This window comes from Lepidothrix coronata, unplaced genomic scaffold (assembly GCF_001604755.1).
Source record: "Lepidothrix coronata isolate B3197 unplaced genomic scaffold, Lepidothrix_coronata-1.0 Scaffold46, whole genome shotgun sequence".
Taxonomy (NCBI): domain Eukaryota; kingdom Metazoa; phylum Chordata; class Aves; order Passeriformes; family Pipridae; genus Lepidothrix; species Lepidothrix coronata.
The window spans coordinates 2244403-2256121 of record NW_016690226.1 but is presented as its reverse complement, the minus strand read 5'-3'; the positions used below and the strand labels follow the sequence as shown (position 1 = coordinate 2256121).

General features: G+C 44.7%; 1 protein-coding gene across 2 annotated transcripts; it reads right to left on the bottom strand.

The window, feature by feature from the left end:
- Positions 1 to 505: 505 nt before the first annotated feature.
- MAB21L3 (mab-21 like 3) lies at positions 506 to 11680 on the bottom strand. 2 transcript variants are annotated; one of them, XM_017814818.1, is made up of 5 exons: positions 11292 to 11680; positions 8411 to 8702; positions 5477 to 5658; positions 4535 to 4729; positions 506 to 1753 (listed from the first exon to the last, which is right to left on the bottom strand). In XM_017814818.1, the coding sequence occupies exons 1-5, from the start codon at positions 11433 to 11435 to the stop codon at positions 1520 to 1522; spliced, it is 1047 nt and encodes a 348-aa protein (XP_017670307.1). In that variant the 5' UTR covers positions 11436 to 11680; the 3' UTR covers positions 506 to 1519. The 2 variants fall into 2 exon arrangements, with proteins under 2 accessions (XP_017670307.1, XP_017670306.1); XM_017814817.1 differs by lacking the exon at positions 11292 to 11680 and having other exon boundaries at positions 8411 to 11279.
- Positions 11681 to 11719: the final 39 nt, after the last annotated feature.

The following is an 11719-nucleotide window of genomic DNA, read 5'->3' as shown; positions in this document are numbered from 1 at the left end:
GCTGACTAAAAGTTAAACCATGTTGTCCAAATGCCTCTCAAACACGCTTGGGGCATCGACCACCCCTCTAGGAAGCTTTGAGCCATTTCCACGTGTCCTACCGCTGGATTCCAGGGAGAAGGGATCAGCACCTCCCTCTCCCCTTCCCCTCCCCAGGGAGCTGGAGAGAGCCATCTCTCCATCTCTCTAAACTTGACAAGCCCAAAGTCTCAGCCCGCTCCTCACAGGACATGCCTGCCAGCCCTTCCACCAGGTTTGTTACGCTGTGGACGCATTCCAGGACGTTCCTGTCCCTCTGAAGTGGCGGCAGCAGGGACCAGGCCAGAGTGCAGAGGCGGCGCTGAAGACGCGTGGTCACACCACAATCTGGCACAAGGGGGAGACGCTGCGCCACGGATGCTGCTCGAGCAGCAAATCCTCTCCGCCACCCGCCTTGGCAAAGGAGAGACTGACATACTTTCCTGCACAGGTGTAACAAGGAAAAAAAAAAAGAAAAAAAGCCAACTTTGGTTTAGTTTCACTGATTTAATAACATTAAAACCAGCATTCTTTACACTCATTCTACAACTCTGTTCTTTTGAAAGATTTAAATTGATTGTCTTTCTAAACATCCATAATATTAAAAGCACTGGGGGGGGGGAGTTGGAGCTAACAGCCTTTGAAAAATATTCTCCTTCTGTACGGCACCGAAAAAATACATGGGTGCTAAAAACTAGGGAAAGACCTGCTCCTCCTCCAGCCTGCTGGATAGAGTCAGGAATGGGAGTGAAATCTGCTCTGGCAAAGCCTCGTGGTTGTATGGCACTAACACAACTGGCAAAGGCAAACAAGAAGAAAACATATTTGAAGCAACTGGAAGAAAAATATAAGTGCAGGAGAGAAAAATGAAGAGAAGGCAAAACCCCACTGTTCCTCCTCTTGCTTTTGTTGAGCTATTCAACACTAGCAGCATGGTTGTCTTCTTACTGGAGCAGGGTCCCATTGAATTGGAGATGGAGACTTCAAAGTGCCTCCAAGAAAGCCTCCAGCTTTGGACACCTCAGAAATGTTCCTGTGTTCTTCTGCAGCGCTGGCCTGTGAGGCAAGCAGGCAATTAAACCCGCTGTCCTTGTGAGGAAGGCAATTGGAGCAACAATACACGTGCTAAATTACAGAGGCGATAGGCAGCAGAGCGAGACTCCTTTGCACTGCTTTTCTGCTTAAGTGCCACTAGACTAGAGTCAGAGAACAAGGCAGTTGCCTGTTCTGACTGACACGAAGTTGGGTTTCACTGGCTGTAGCTTCCAGGCAGGCTGTCACAGTTGAAAGCAAATTAGATCAGCTGGGTATCAAGCGATACCTTCCATCAGTTTTCACCGCCCACTGCTGCCAGCTTGACACTTCTCTTTCATGCTGCATGTGCCAACTGTCTTACAAAGCCAGCTGCAACATCTACTGGAAGGACATGAAGAACAACTGCAGGTGGGGAGAGGAGGTGGGGGATTGGCTCAGGGTTGGGGTGAGGAGACCTTTGCCTGCTTCAGTCCAGGCAGAAGACTGGGTTCTCCAAGAAGACTGCAAGCTTGCTGGCCACCAGGTCCAGGTCACTGGTGTTGGCATATTTGAGCAGATTGGTGTTCTTGAGAAAGTAATGCTTGAGGAAGTGCTGGCTTACACACTTGTGCAACTTCTGTACCAGCCTCAGAAAGGCTTCAGGGAAGCAGCGCCAATCCTTGGTGCGTGGGTATTTTTCACACGTCCAGAATAGCACTGTCTGCAAGAAGCAGATGGGAGAGAAGATGTGTTAGAGGTTCTGTCGAGGGCTCACACAGCTTACTAAGGCAGTTTTAGTGCTGGTAAATGGCTGACAGCCTTGGAAATCAGAGAGACTCGTGCTGCTATCTCTCTGTGTTAACATTTCTGCAACGGAGGGGATCACAGTTAAAGCCTCTTCTAGGGACCAGGCAGAGCAACTCTGACATGCCTGGTTAGGATCTCTCCCCAGAGGAGCCCTACTGACTGAGCCAGGAGCCCATGGAAAATGATCTTGCTAAAATAATCTTAGCCTATTTACCATCCTCCAGCAGGAGCCTCTGTAGAAATGCCAGGCATTTTAGGCTGTAGAAAATGGCCCATTATGCAAGTGTAGAAGCCAGTAGGTGCAAGGAGGGAGGAAAGCTTAATGAGATTAACATAATTATTTGTTAGCTTCAGCTGTATTTGTGCTGAAGATGCACACAGATCTGCATCCTAAACAGACTGGCATTCCAAGCAGCTCCTGCAGGTGCAAGGCTTGCAAGTGCTGCCTCTTTTTTTCTGACATGTGATACTTACAGCATGTCTTATGTTCTATTCCCCCAAGTTTATTTTACGCAATTTTACATTTGAGAAATATGTAGTTAAAATAACAAAATGTCTGTGATTATTGTTCTTACAGTATTATTTTTACACTGCCTTTGTTGCATTTTTTTAGACTTTCCCATGACTGAGAAGAATTTTCTTTCTTAAGGTACTTACGCTACTGTACTGAAAAAGCCATACTGACTGCCTCAGTCAACCTGAAATCACTTTTTAAAGTACTAAGTCACCTATCCTGGATTCAATACTTCTGCTAAGTCCCTTATCTGTCCTCTGAATCCCAATTTTATTTTGCAGATTCAGCAACCCAAAAAGAGAACTACACATACTGTGAGAAGTGGCTGAACTACAGTATTCAACTCTTCTGTTTCTACAGAGGTAGAATTTCATCTATAGTTGTATTGCTGACAAATTTCTTCCCAGACAGCTTTTCAAATGTGAACAATTTCTTTGTTCACATCTGCAATAACCACAAAACCTTTTTTTAATATAACCAGGGAAGAAAGATACAGTGAGGAATTCAAACTATAACTCCGTGAGAGCTACTCATCGAAGACTTGCAGAGCAGTTATCTTCTGTCACACTAAATCTACTTCAGCAAGACCCATGGGCAGCAGTTGCAATGAAGTTTCTGGAAGCAAGGGAAATAGTGCTGCTTTTCCAGTCAGGTGCCAAACAGGTGATTTATCCCCAGAATTTATGGAACTGTCCCTCACTGCCAGCTGTCTACCAGCAGCATAGAGTTGGTTTTCAAAATGTACCTAGGTCTTTTTGAACTACCACATCTCGAACTTCATTCCTATGGAGGTAAGCATAATGAGTGCTCTTACTGGGTCCTCTAAGCCTTTCTAAGTTTCTGGGGGAAGGATTTCCTCTGTCATAGAGGGGCTTTCTCATATAGAGTCTTGTTTAATCCTAGTTGTTGGATACTTCTGTTGGGGGAAACCTGAGAATGGGAAGAAACCTAACACTAAGCCTCTGCTCAATGATGGTTTATCCAGTGACTGTTTCTCTCATTTTACTTTCTTTTTTCTTTTCTTATTTTCTGTTTAATGTAAGTAATTTTGAAAAATTGTAAACCAATCCTCTCTTGCAGTAAAAGCCTCAAGTACAGTAACAGTAAAGAGCTGAAGAGCTTCTAAATAGCTTTTTATTTTGATCATGAATCTGTGCAACAGCACTTCCTGCACATCTGCTTCATCAGCCAGAGAAAAAAAATGTTGCTGATGGTTAAATGGTTTTCCACTTTCTCCTATCTATGACAGTTTTTCCAGGAGGTTGTTCTTACAGGCACTGAGAAGTTTTACATTCTGCTAAGCTATAATCAGCCTTATCATCTCTTTTTTTGACTCCATCTTGACTTGGAGTAGTGCCCTGTGTATTAACAGCATTTGATGGTCACAAGCTTTTTATTTAGGAGAAATCTTGGCATTGCATCTGGTTTTGGACACCAAAATATCAGTAAGTACTGTGGAAAGCTGATAGCTTGAGGCTTCAAGGTGTGAAAAGTACAGCTGCTCCCTGGCAACTCCAGGAGGGTGGAGACCCAGAAAACAGGATTGCTCTACAGTCTGGTGCTGCCCTTGGCCCATTGGTATCTGTAGCTGTCAGATGTGGGGACACAGTCGTAGCAGAGTCTTCCATCTCTTCTTCACAAATCTTGTTTGAAGCCATCTTGAACCCTGAAGTAGGTGCAGGGAGGATGCTACCACCCCTTTCTTTCTTCCCTCCCTACCCCAGGTGAAACACCACCAGAACTGCAGTTTGCACCTAATTCATTAATAATGCTCACCTAAGACAGTTTTGTTGGTGCACATCCACAGATAGATGGATATAGATGGCTATAAAACTATCACACTGAGATAGTCAAGAAGCAGGAGGTAAGTATGCAATTACAGACAACAGTACAATGCCTATGTGAAGTCAAAACAGAGCAGGGGCCTCAACTCTAACATTATTTATATTGCTGCAATCATAATGTTCCTACAGGCTTTAGTTTCCTGTTGAAGTTTGGAAAACATATATTTCCTGAACTTCTTGCCACTGTAAAGCAATGAAAAGGTACTGCAGTTTTGACAGCTACCTTAGAAGTTACACAGGTGCTACAGTGATTTACACCACAATATTTTGACATTACTGGATGGAAGGCACTGCAACTGCTACTGCAACTCTATGTTGATATCACAGTGATGCCTACCTGAAGGTGATAAGCTGTGATGACAGGCTTATTTCCAGCACACCAGACATCCTCCTTCATCTGCCTCATGACCCTGAAGCACTTCATGCGACAACCACCATCTTCATCAAGTCCTTCCATGAGTATGTGCTCAGCACGGGAGAAGCACAGCTGCCAGTGATAATTGGAGCGGGCCAAAAGGTCGAAACCCAGTGACTGTGAACAAAAGGGGAAGTGTGACAGCAGATCAGAGGCAAACTTCTCTGAGCAATGCAGAGATGTTACAAAAAGGATGTGTGACATCTCTCAAAGCGTATTCTAAACAGGGTTAGCAGAGACAGCAAATGAGGCGTGCTCATACCCTAATTCTGAGTCGAATAAACATGCATTTTGTATTGTTTCCTCATGTGCTGGCATCAGTTACTCCCAAGACATCCTGCTCTAGAGCCATCAGGTACAGTACCAGCAGTCCCACTAAAGCAGAGGTGCAGCTCTGCAGGCACTTTGCTGTGGAACAGCAGGTTGTGCATGAGTGTGGAGCAGTCCTGGAAAGCGGAATGGGACCTGCAGAAACATGGCAACTGGGGCTGAGCCGGAGTGTCAGAATCCAGTGATGACTGTTGTAGGGAAAGGTGGGATTAGGCTGGAGTTGCAGTTGCTGAAGGCTTATATGAGGCAGAGCAGAACAGCAAAAATGATGCATGTCAGCAATGGCAGAGCTGTGTGCAAGAGACTCATGCAATAAATAGTTAACTCAGGTTTTCTTCTATAGAATTCACCACTGTAAGGGGGATAAAAATCCAAATAAAATCTGACAGAATATTCTGAAACACTTCACTAGAGAATACATCTTCCAGCCCTGCTGTTGCCTGCCATCACCATGCAGTTCTTCCTTTGGGAAGTGACTGTCACCTGAGAGGTTAATTCCAGCACAGAGTTAATAGTTCTTTATACACTGTTTACCTTGATGCACCGCACTTTTTCCTGAGAAGGCCAACGCTTGAGGCAACGAGGCCACCGGGCCTTCTCAGGCCAGCAAGTTGGAATCTCCACAGCAGGGACAAGCTCCACCTCAACCTGGGATTCTGATGTCTCCACAGCCACCCGGACCACTGAGCTGAAGCTCTCCAGCACCGTCACTTTACCTGTGAAGGAACAACAAGAGAAGATAATATAAATGAAAAGGTCCTTTTCTACAAGCCAACCTTGTAGATCTTGCAGTTCTATTGGTCTGTCTTAACACTTCCTCTTCAATGACATAAGCAGAATCTAAGAAGAACTTAGATCTATCTAAATCTATCCTGGTGAACAAGAATAGGAAGAAGATGAAAGACCAACTAAGTTCTCAATTTTACATTCAATTACCATGCTTTTGTTTTCCTTTGTGGGTCCTCTTAAATCCTAGGATTAGCTTCTTAAAAATACAGCTAGATGACTGGTGGAACCTAACATTTCTAATGGTACAGTACAAGATCACTGCAGTTTAGAGAGGACCAGATGAACGCTTCATATCTAAAGATGTTCTTATTCCTTAAGAGAACCTGAGATTAAACCCTTGCCATATCACACTTACCACTGCCAGTCATTCAGAATGTTTTGTGGAGTATCTGTAAGTTTTGTTTCTGGAGATGCACTTGCACAGAATTTATGGGCTGTTGTGCAGAGTAGTCATATAAAAAAGGCTAACTGATAGATCGTGGGGATGCAGAGTGTCAAAAAGAGCTACTTCTGGGGTGATTTGGAGGAAGGAAGTTTCTTCAGTGTGAAAGAAGAGTGGCTCATCTCCAAGAACAACATGCTCTAAGAGTGCAGAAAGGAAAGAAAGCTGCAACTAATGGACTTTGAGATTGTTTCCTGTTGGTTCAGCTGTGTTCATAGAAGAAGTTGCTGTCCCCAGCTTTCCCAGTCACTCTGGTAGGATCACTGTCCCTTCAGCTCTGCTCCTAAACCACTGCAGTAGAAGACTGAGCAGGTTAACAAAAGCAGTTTAAATAGCAGTGTGTTAGTGCCTCATTTTGATTGGCATGGATTAAGGAGCTATTCCACAAGGAGCCCACGTACCAGACTTGAAGGGACAGTGATGAACATCTGGGAGGGCAACCTTTTCTGCCCTTACAGAGGAAATATCTGCCTAACCCCAGTTTAGCATCTCCTCCAGAAAGCACTGGGTGAATTACCTTGCAAGTAGTAGAGTCCATCCCAACCAGAACTTCATAACCCTCAGTAAAATTTGCATGTTACTTTCCTGCTGAGGCAAGCCTGGCACAAAACCAGGAACTATACTGCTCCTAAGCTCTCAGCAAGGATCCCCGGCAGCTGAAAAGTGTTAAAGCAACCGCTGTGTCAGCATGTAAATATGTTCACGGCATTTCCAAAAGCATTCCAATTGTGATACCTATTTTTCTACCAATGAAAAGTGAGACACCTCAAAAACTGGCTTTGCTGATGCTCAAAGAATTAAAAACCAGGAAAGCAATGAAACCAGGGAAATTTTTCTGTAACTTTAGCCGTACTATGTGATGAAGGAAATTCATTCTTCATAGAAACAAACAAAAATGGTAATTGCTTCTCCTGAGTTCATCTTAGCTCATTGCTCCCAGTGTGTCTTACAAAAAAAGCACCACAATCATCAGCCCAAACATTACGCTTTGGGTTCCCTGAAGTAATTCTCCTGTCACAACAAGTTGATGTACTGCTGCTAGACACAGTGGCAGGTTTTCACTTCAATACAGTAACTTTCACATAAGTAAAGCTTCAGAGACAAGCCCATTCCCGTTGGTCTTTTCCATGAGCCTTGATGGTGAAATTTCATTCCCATTCACCTTTCCATTTCTATAATAACAAATATTTCTTGAAAAAATGCCATTATCTAGTTGAGCTTGTCTTTAGCATGTTCTCTCACAATTCAGAGTGCAATCAGATAGTGGATATGGCTCCTATTGCTCTGAAATACAGAAGATCCCTATTAGGCTGTTGATGAGTAAGGAGTCATCCTGGAAACATGCCATGAAAAGAGGCACCACAGTCTGGATTTAATCATGCCCCAGTATCTTAATGTGAAAAGATGGACATAGACTATGTAGCTTGGACCAAGCCAAACTGTCAGTAGCTGAATTCTATAACATGCCTCTAGGATGCTAAGAATTAAATCCGAGGATCACTGTTCAGCAGCATCTTGATACAGATGTTGCAGTTGTCAAGGCATGTTCTGTGCACCACTGACCACGTTATGTCACTGAACAGCATTTCCAGTATAAACAGTCACAGGAAATAAACAGGCACTTTGGATTGCTCACAGAGGTTGCAGCTCCACTACTGAAAGTAAACTTCCTGAGTCCACTTCCAGAACAGGACTGGAGTAGCCTGGACACTGGGAAAGGAGCATTTGTCTAACACACTTTGCCTAAAGTAGAAGTCCTACTTAGTTCCCACCAGTCCATGCTGGAAAGCTATGGGCAGCTAAGGTTTTCCCAGAAAACTATCTGCTCGTAAGTATCTTCAAACACGTTCTCCTCAGACTTATGCACCCTCTCTGTATCAAATTTTCCTATACTACCTTCCTTGATAGTATAAATATATTGCAGCTGCTGTAGTAGAAAAAGACTTTTTTTCCCAAAGAAATTCCTAAATGTTCTAAAAATTTGGGCTGCCTCTTGGTTGAACTGTGAGAGTGATGTTTCTGGAGACCCTACTCAAATTTCTAAGAAAGCAGTAACACCTTGGGTATGAAGAGCCCGAGAATTACTTAATTCTATCTTTAATGCAGGTCTACATGCATCACCTAAAGGCTTCCTGATTTTGGAGGGATTTGCTATTTCTTGGCTTCTGATCATGTGAGCCAAACAAACACTTCGTGTGTATGATGGTTTCCCTTATACCTGTCCCCACTAGACTCACTGGAGAGGTTACAGGAGATAATCGACTTCTCCACCAGCTCCCGGAAGACGATAAGGACTTTGGCTGGAACCAGATCACCTTCGATGTTCACATCCTCTTCATGCCACTGCTGAAGGCTTTTTGAGAACTGCTCCACCTCTAGCCATTGATGCAATTCCTCAGGGTCCCGCACGGAGGAGAGGAGCTTGGCTCCATTTACGGTGTAATAACGCCAGTGCCGTACCTGGCATTCCCTGTACCCAGTCAGGCCACGCAGAGGGACTGTGATGAGGAACTGGCTGGGTGCTAAGACCTGGGAGAGTTCAGAGAGATTGAGAGAGGAGATAAGGGCAGATCCATGAGCCTGAAATAAGGAAAAGGGGGTTAAGGAAGTAATAGGTAAAACTAGGGGCTTTGGAGAAAAGGAAAAGCCAAGGTATGGTGGGATCAATTGAACATAGCCAGGACCTGTTCCATACCTGTCTCTGAGAGTTACTTTGTGGGTACACAGATTAAAAGGAAATTGTCTTAGAAGGAGTCTGATGTGACAGCCATGGCCCTTAGAACGCAAGAGCTCACTGAATGATTTGCCACCACATGGTTTCCCCCTTTTTGTGGTATTTCTAGTCTGCAATTGCATGAGATATAATAACTGGCAGCTTCCAAGGAGCAGGAAAGCATCAGAGTATGTTTTGAGATACAGCAAAAGGAAACAAAATAGTGCAATTTATTTCCTCAGAATTGTTACTTGAGAGTTCAATATTAATAATAACTATGGCAAAAAGTGCACCTTTCTGATCTCTGTCAAAGTCCACTACAGACATTAGTAAAATAAGACTATGGGCCATTAATTTTACAAGTGTTTCACTCTGTATGATTGTCCTTTAAAAAGACAGAGACATAAGGCAAGTGATATGCCTGAGCCTACAGATGCAGTGGCATTTGCAGAAATAAGCTCAGGTCTTGGCCAGTTCTACTGTATGGAACTGCATCTCCTGCTGAGCATAGGATAAAAACAGTGTAAAGATGGAGGCAGCAACCAATGGGAAAGGAACCCTCAATAGGCTTGTTTTCAAGACATCTAATTTGCCTCATTTTGGGAATGACCATTTTCCAATAAAACCAGTGCTGAGCCAATATTTGCAAAGAAAGAATAAGATGACACAAATACCCTGAAACTTCATACTGGCCCAGGGCATAGCCAGACATCTCAAAATGCTAGTTTGGAAGCATCTGGCAGTTGTGGCTCCAGAAAGGGTAGTCAAACTCCTTCAGATTTTACTGTGTTGGCTCAGGAGCCTTTCAAGTCCACTTGCTACCAAGCCTAACTTACATTGGCATAAATAAGGTAAAACTGCTGCACAAGCAGAATGTGAAGTGACAGCTGTTGCTGTGAGGTGGGTACACCCAAGGTGAACGAAACACGCTTGTCACTCTCCTGTAATAACCCAAAACACTCTGGTAGCCTTCCTGGTAGGTCAGCTGATTTAAAATATTACCACAGAGATGCCAAGGCCCTGAGGGCACTAACAGGCTTTAATGGCCCTAAGCAGCCTCTCCAGGACTTCTACCCACAGCATCTGCCCATGGGTCTGGGACCCCCATTTCAGCTGAACCCTGGGCTATATCATAGGAATGCTGGTCTCCAACTGTGTGACAGCTATGCCTGTGCTGGCCATAGACCTTGTTGTCTTATCTGCAGACTGCCTTCCCAGCCTGGCCTCAGACTTACCTGGCCACTCTGGGCTTGCCTGGCAATCAGTAGACCGCATCTGACCCTGGTTAATATCATTGGAGCTGATCCTGACCCTGGTGAGTGCTCCTGGCTTGACTTCAGCAGACTTACCTGATGACCTGCCTTATCAGCAGACTTACCTGATGACCCAGACTCTTGGTTGACCCAGCTGCCCTCCCTAGGTCTGCCTCACTCGAGCACCACAAGGCAGAAGCTGCCTTGTTATGCTCACCTCCCACCTCCCTCCCCCATAGGGAGCAGCTGGTCTTCTCTGCTCCCTGGCAAGAGATTTGAAGTACAAAAGATGGCCAGCAAGAAGCACAGAAATGGCAAAGGAAACACCAGAAAGCTGCTCTTTTGTCAAGTAAAAACCATAAAGGCAAGAGGATACTGGAAAGATGACATTTCACATTAGGCTGACCTGTACCTGTCAGGCTGACCTGTACCTGTGAGCAGCTTAGAAACAGAGTGCAAGGCTCCATAAGGAAAAAATACAATGGCTGTCATGCAGTTACTGCTTATCTCACTGCCTCAGCCACATCTACAGATAAACCCCCATTCCTTCCCCTACCAGGATGCTGTGTTGTACACACTGGCACCCAACAGATTGTAAAGTGAAGAGCTGAAGGTGTTATGTGAGTGCCTGCAAATGCAAGTCACAGGGTCCTCCACCTGGGGCTTACCAGGAAACAACAGAATACAAAAGGCTGGGGATGGCACTGTAAAGCTGGGCAGCTGGTGTCCTGTTGGCCTAAACAAATCCCAGTCCCACACCAAGCTCTGTCACACGATGGTCTTATGTGCTATATGCAGACCATGGACCCCAGCAAGTCACAGGCTTGATCAAGAGCCTCAAATTATGGGGTGTGTAAATTATAGCCAATTGTGCTGCATTAAAAACCTGTCTGAAGTTTGCTGGGCAAACTAAATGCAACCTCATTCTTGCAGTCCTGGCCAGGATGTTCCAGGGAGGCAGAAGCTTTAGGTTAGAAAGAAAATAGTTATGCTTTGAGAAAAAAAAACAAAACCAAGGGAAGTCTCTTGTGGAGAGGATGAAATAGTCGTGGGAGGATCAGTTAGGGGGTGAAGTTGTCCGGAGAAGAGGGTCGGTGAGGAGGAAGCAGGCATATGGACTGTCAGGCACCAGGTGGCAGGAAGGCTTTGTACCTGGATAGATGGGTGGTATGGGCGCTTCCTCCGAAGCATAGCTGACCATTTGGCCAGTAAAGCTGGCTGATCCTGAGAGAAGCAGAAAGGAAAACAAGAAGTACACAAGAAGAACAGAGAGAAAGCATGTGCCAGGTCATTCATTCACAGAGCAAAGTTGCAAGCTTCCTTGGAGCCTGTTTTTTAAAGGAAAATCTCCCCCCTGCCCCCATTGTGATTACAGAGTTAAACATTTGGCAATGCCATTGGGCAGTTGCTGCACGAGTGATTAGTCTGGACCCTAACCTGTTCATTACGCCTTACTGAAGCCTCCACAGCTTTTGCACCAGCCTTGCACCATTGACAGCTGCAAAAATGGTGGGCCACAACTAAAACAAATACTTAAAATAATGTGGGTTTGTCCACGTGAATTTTAATTCAAGTTGTTT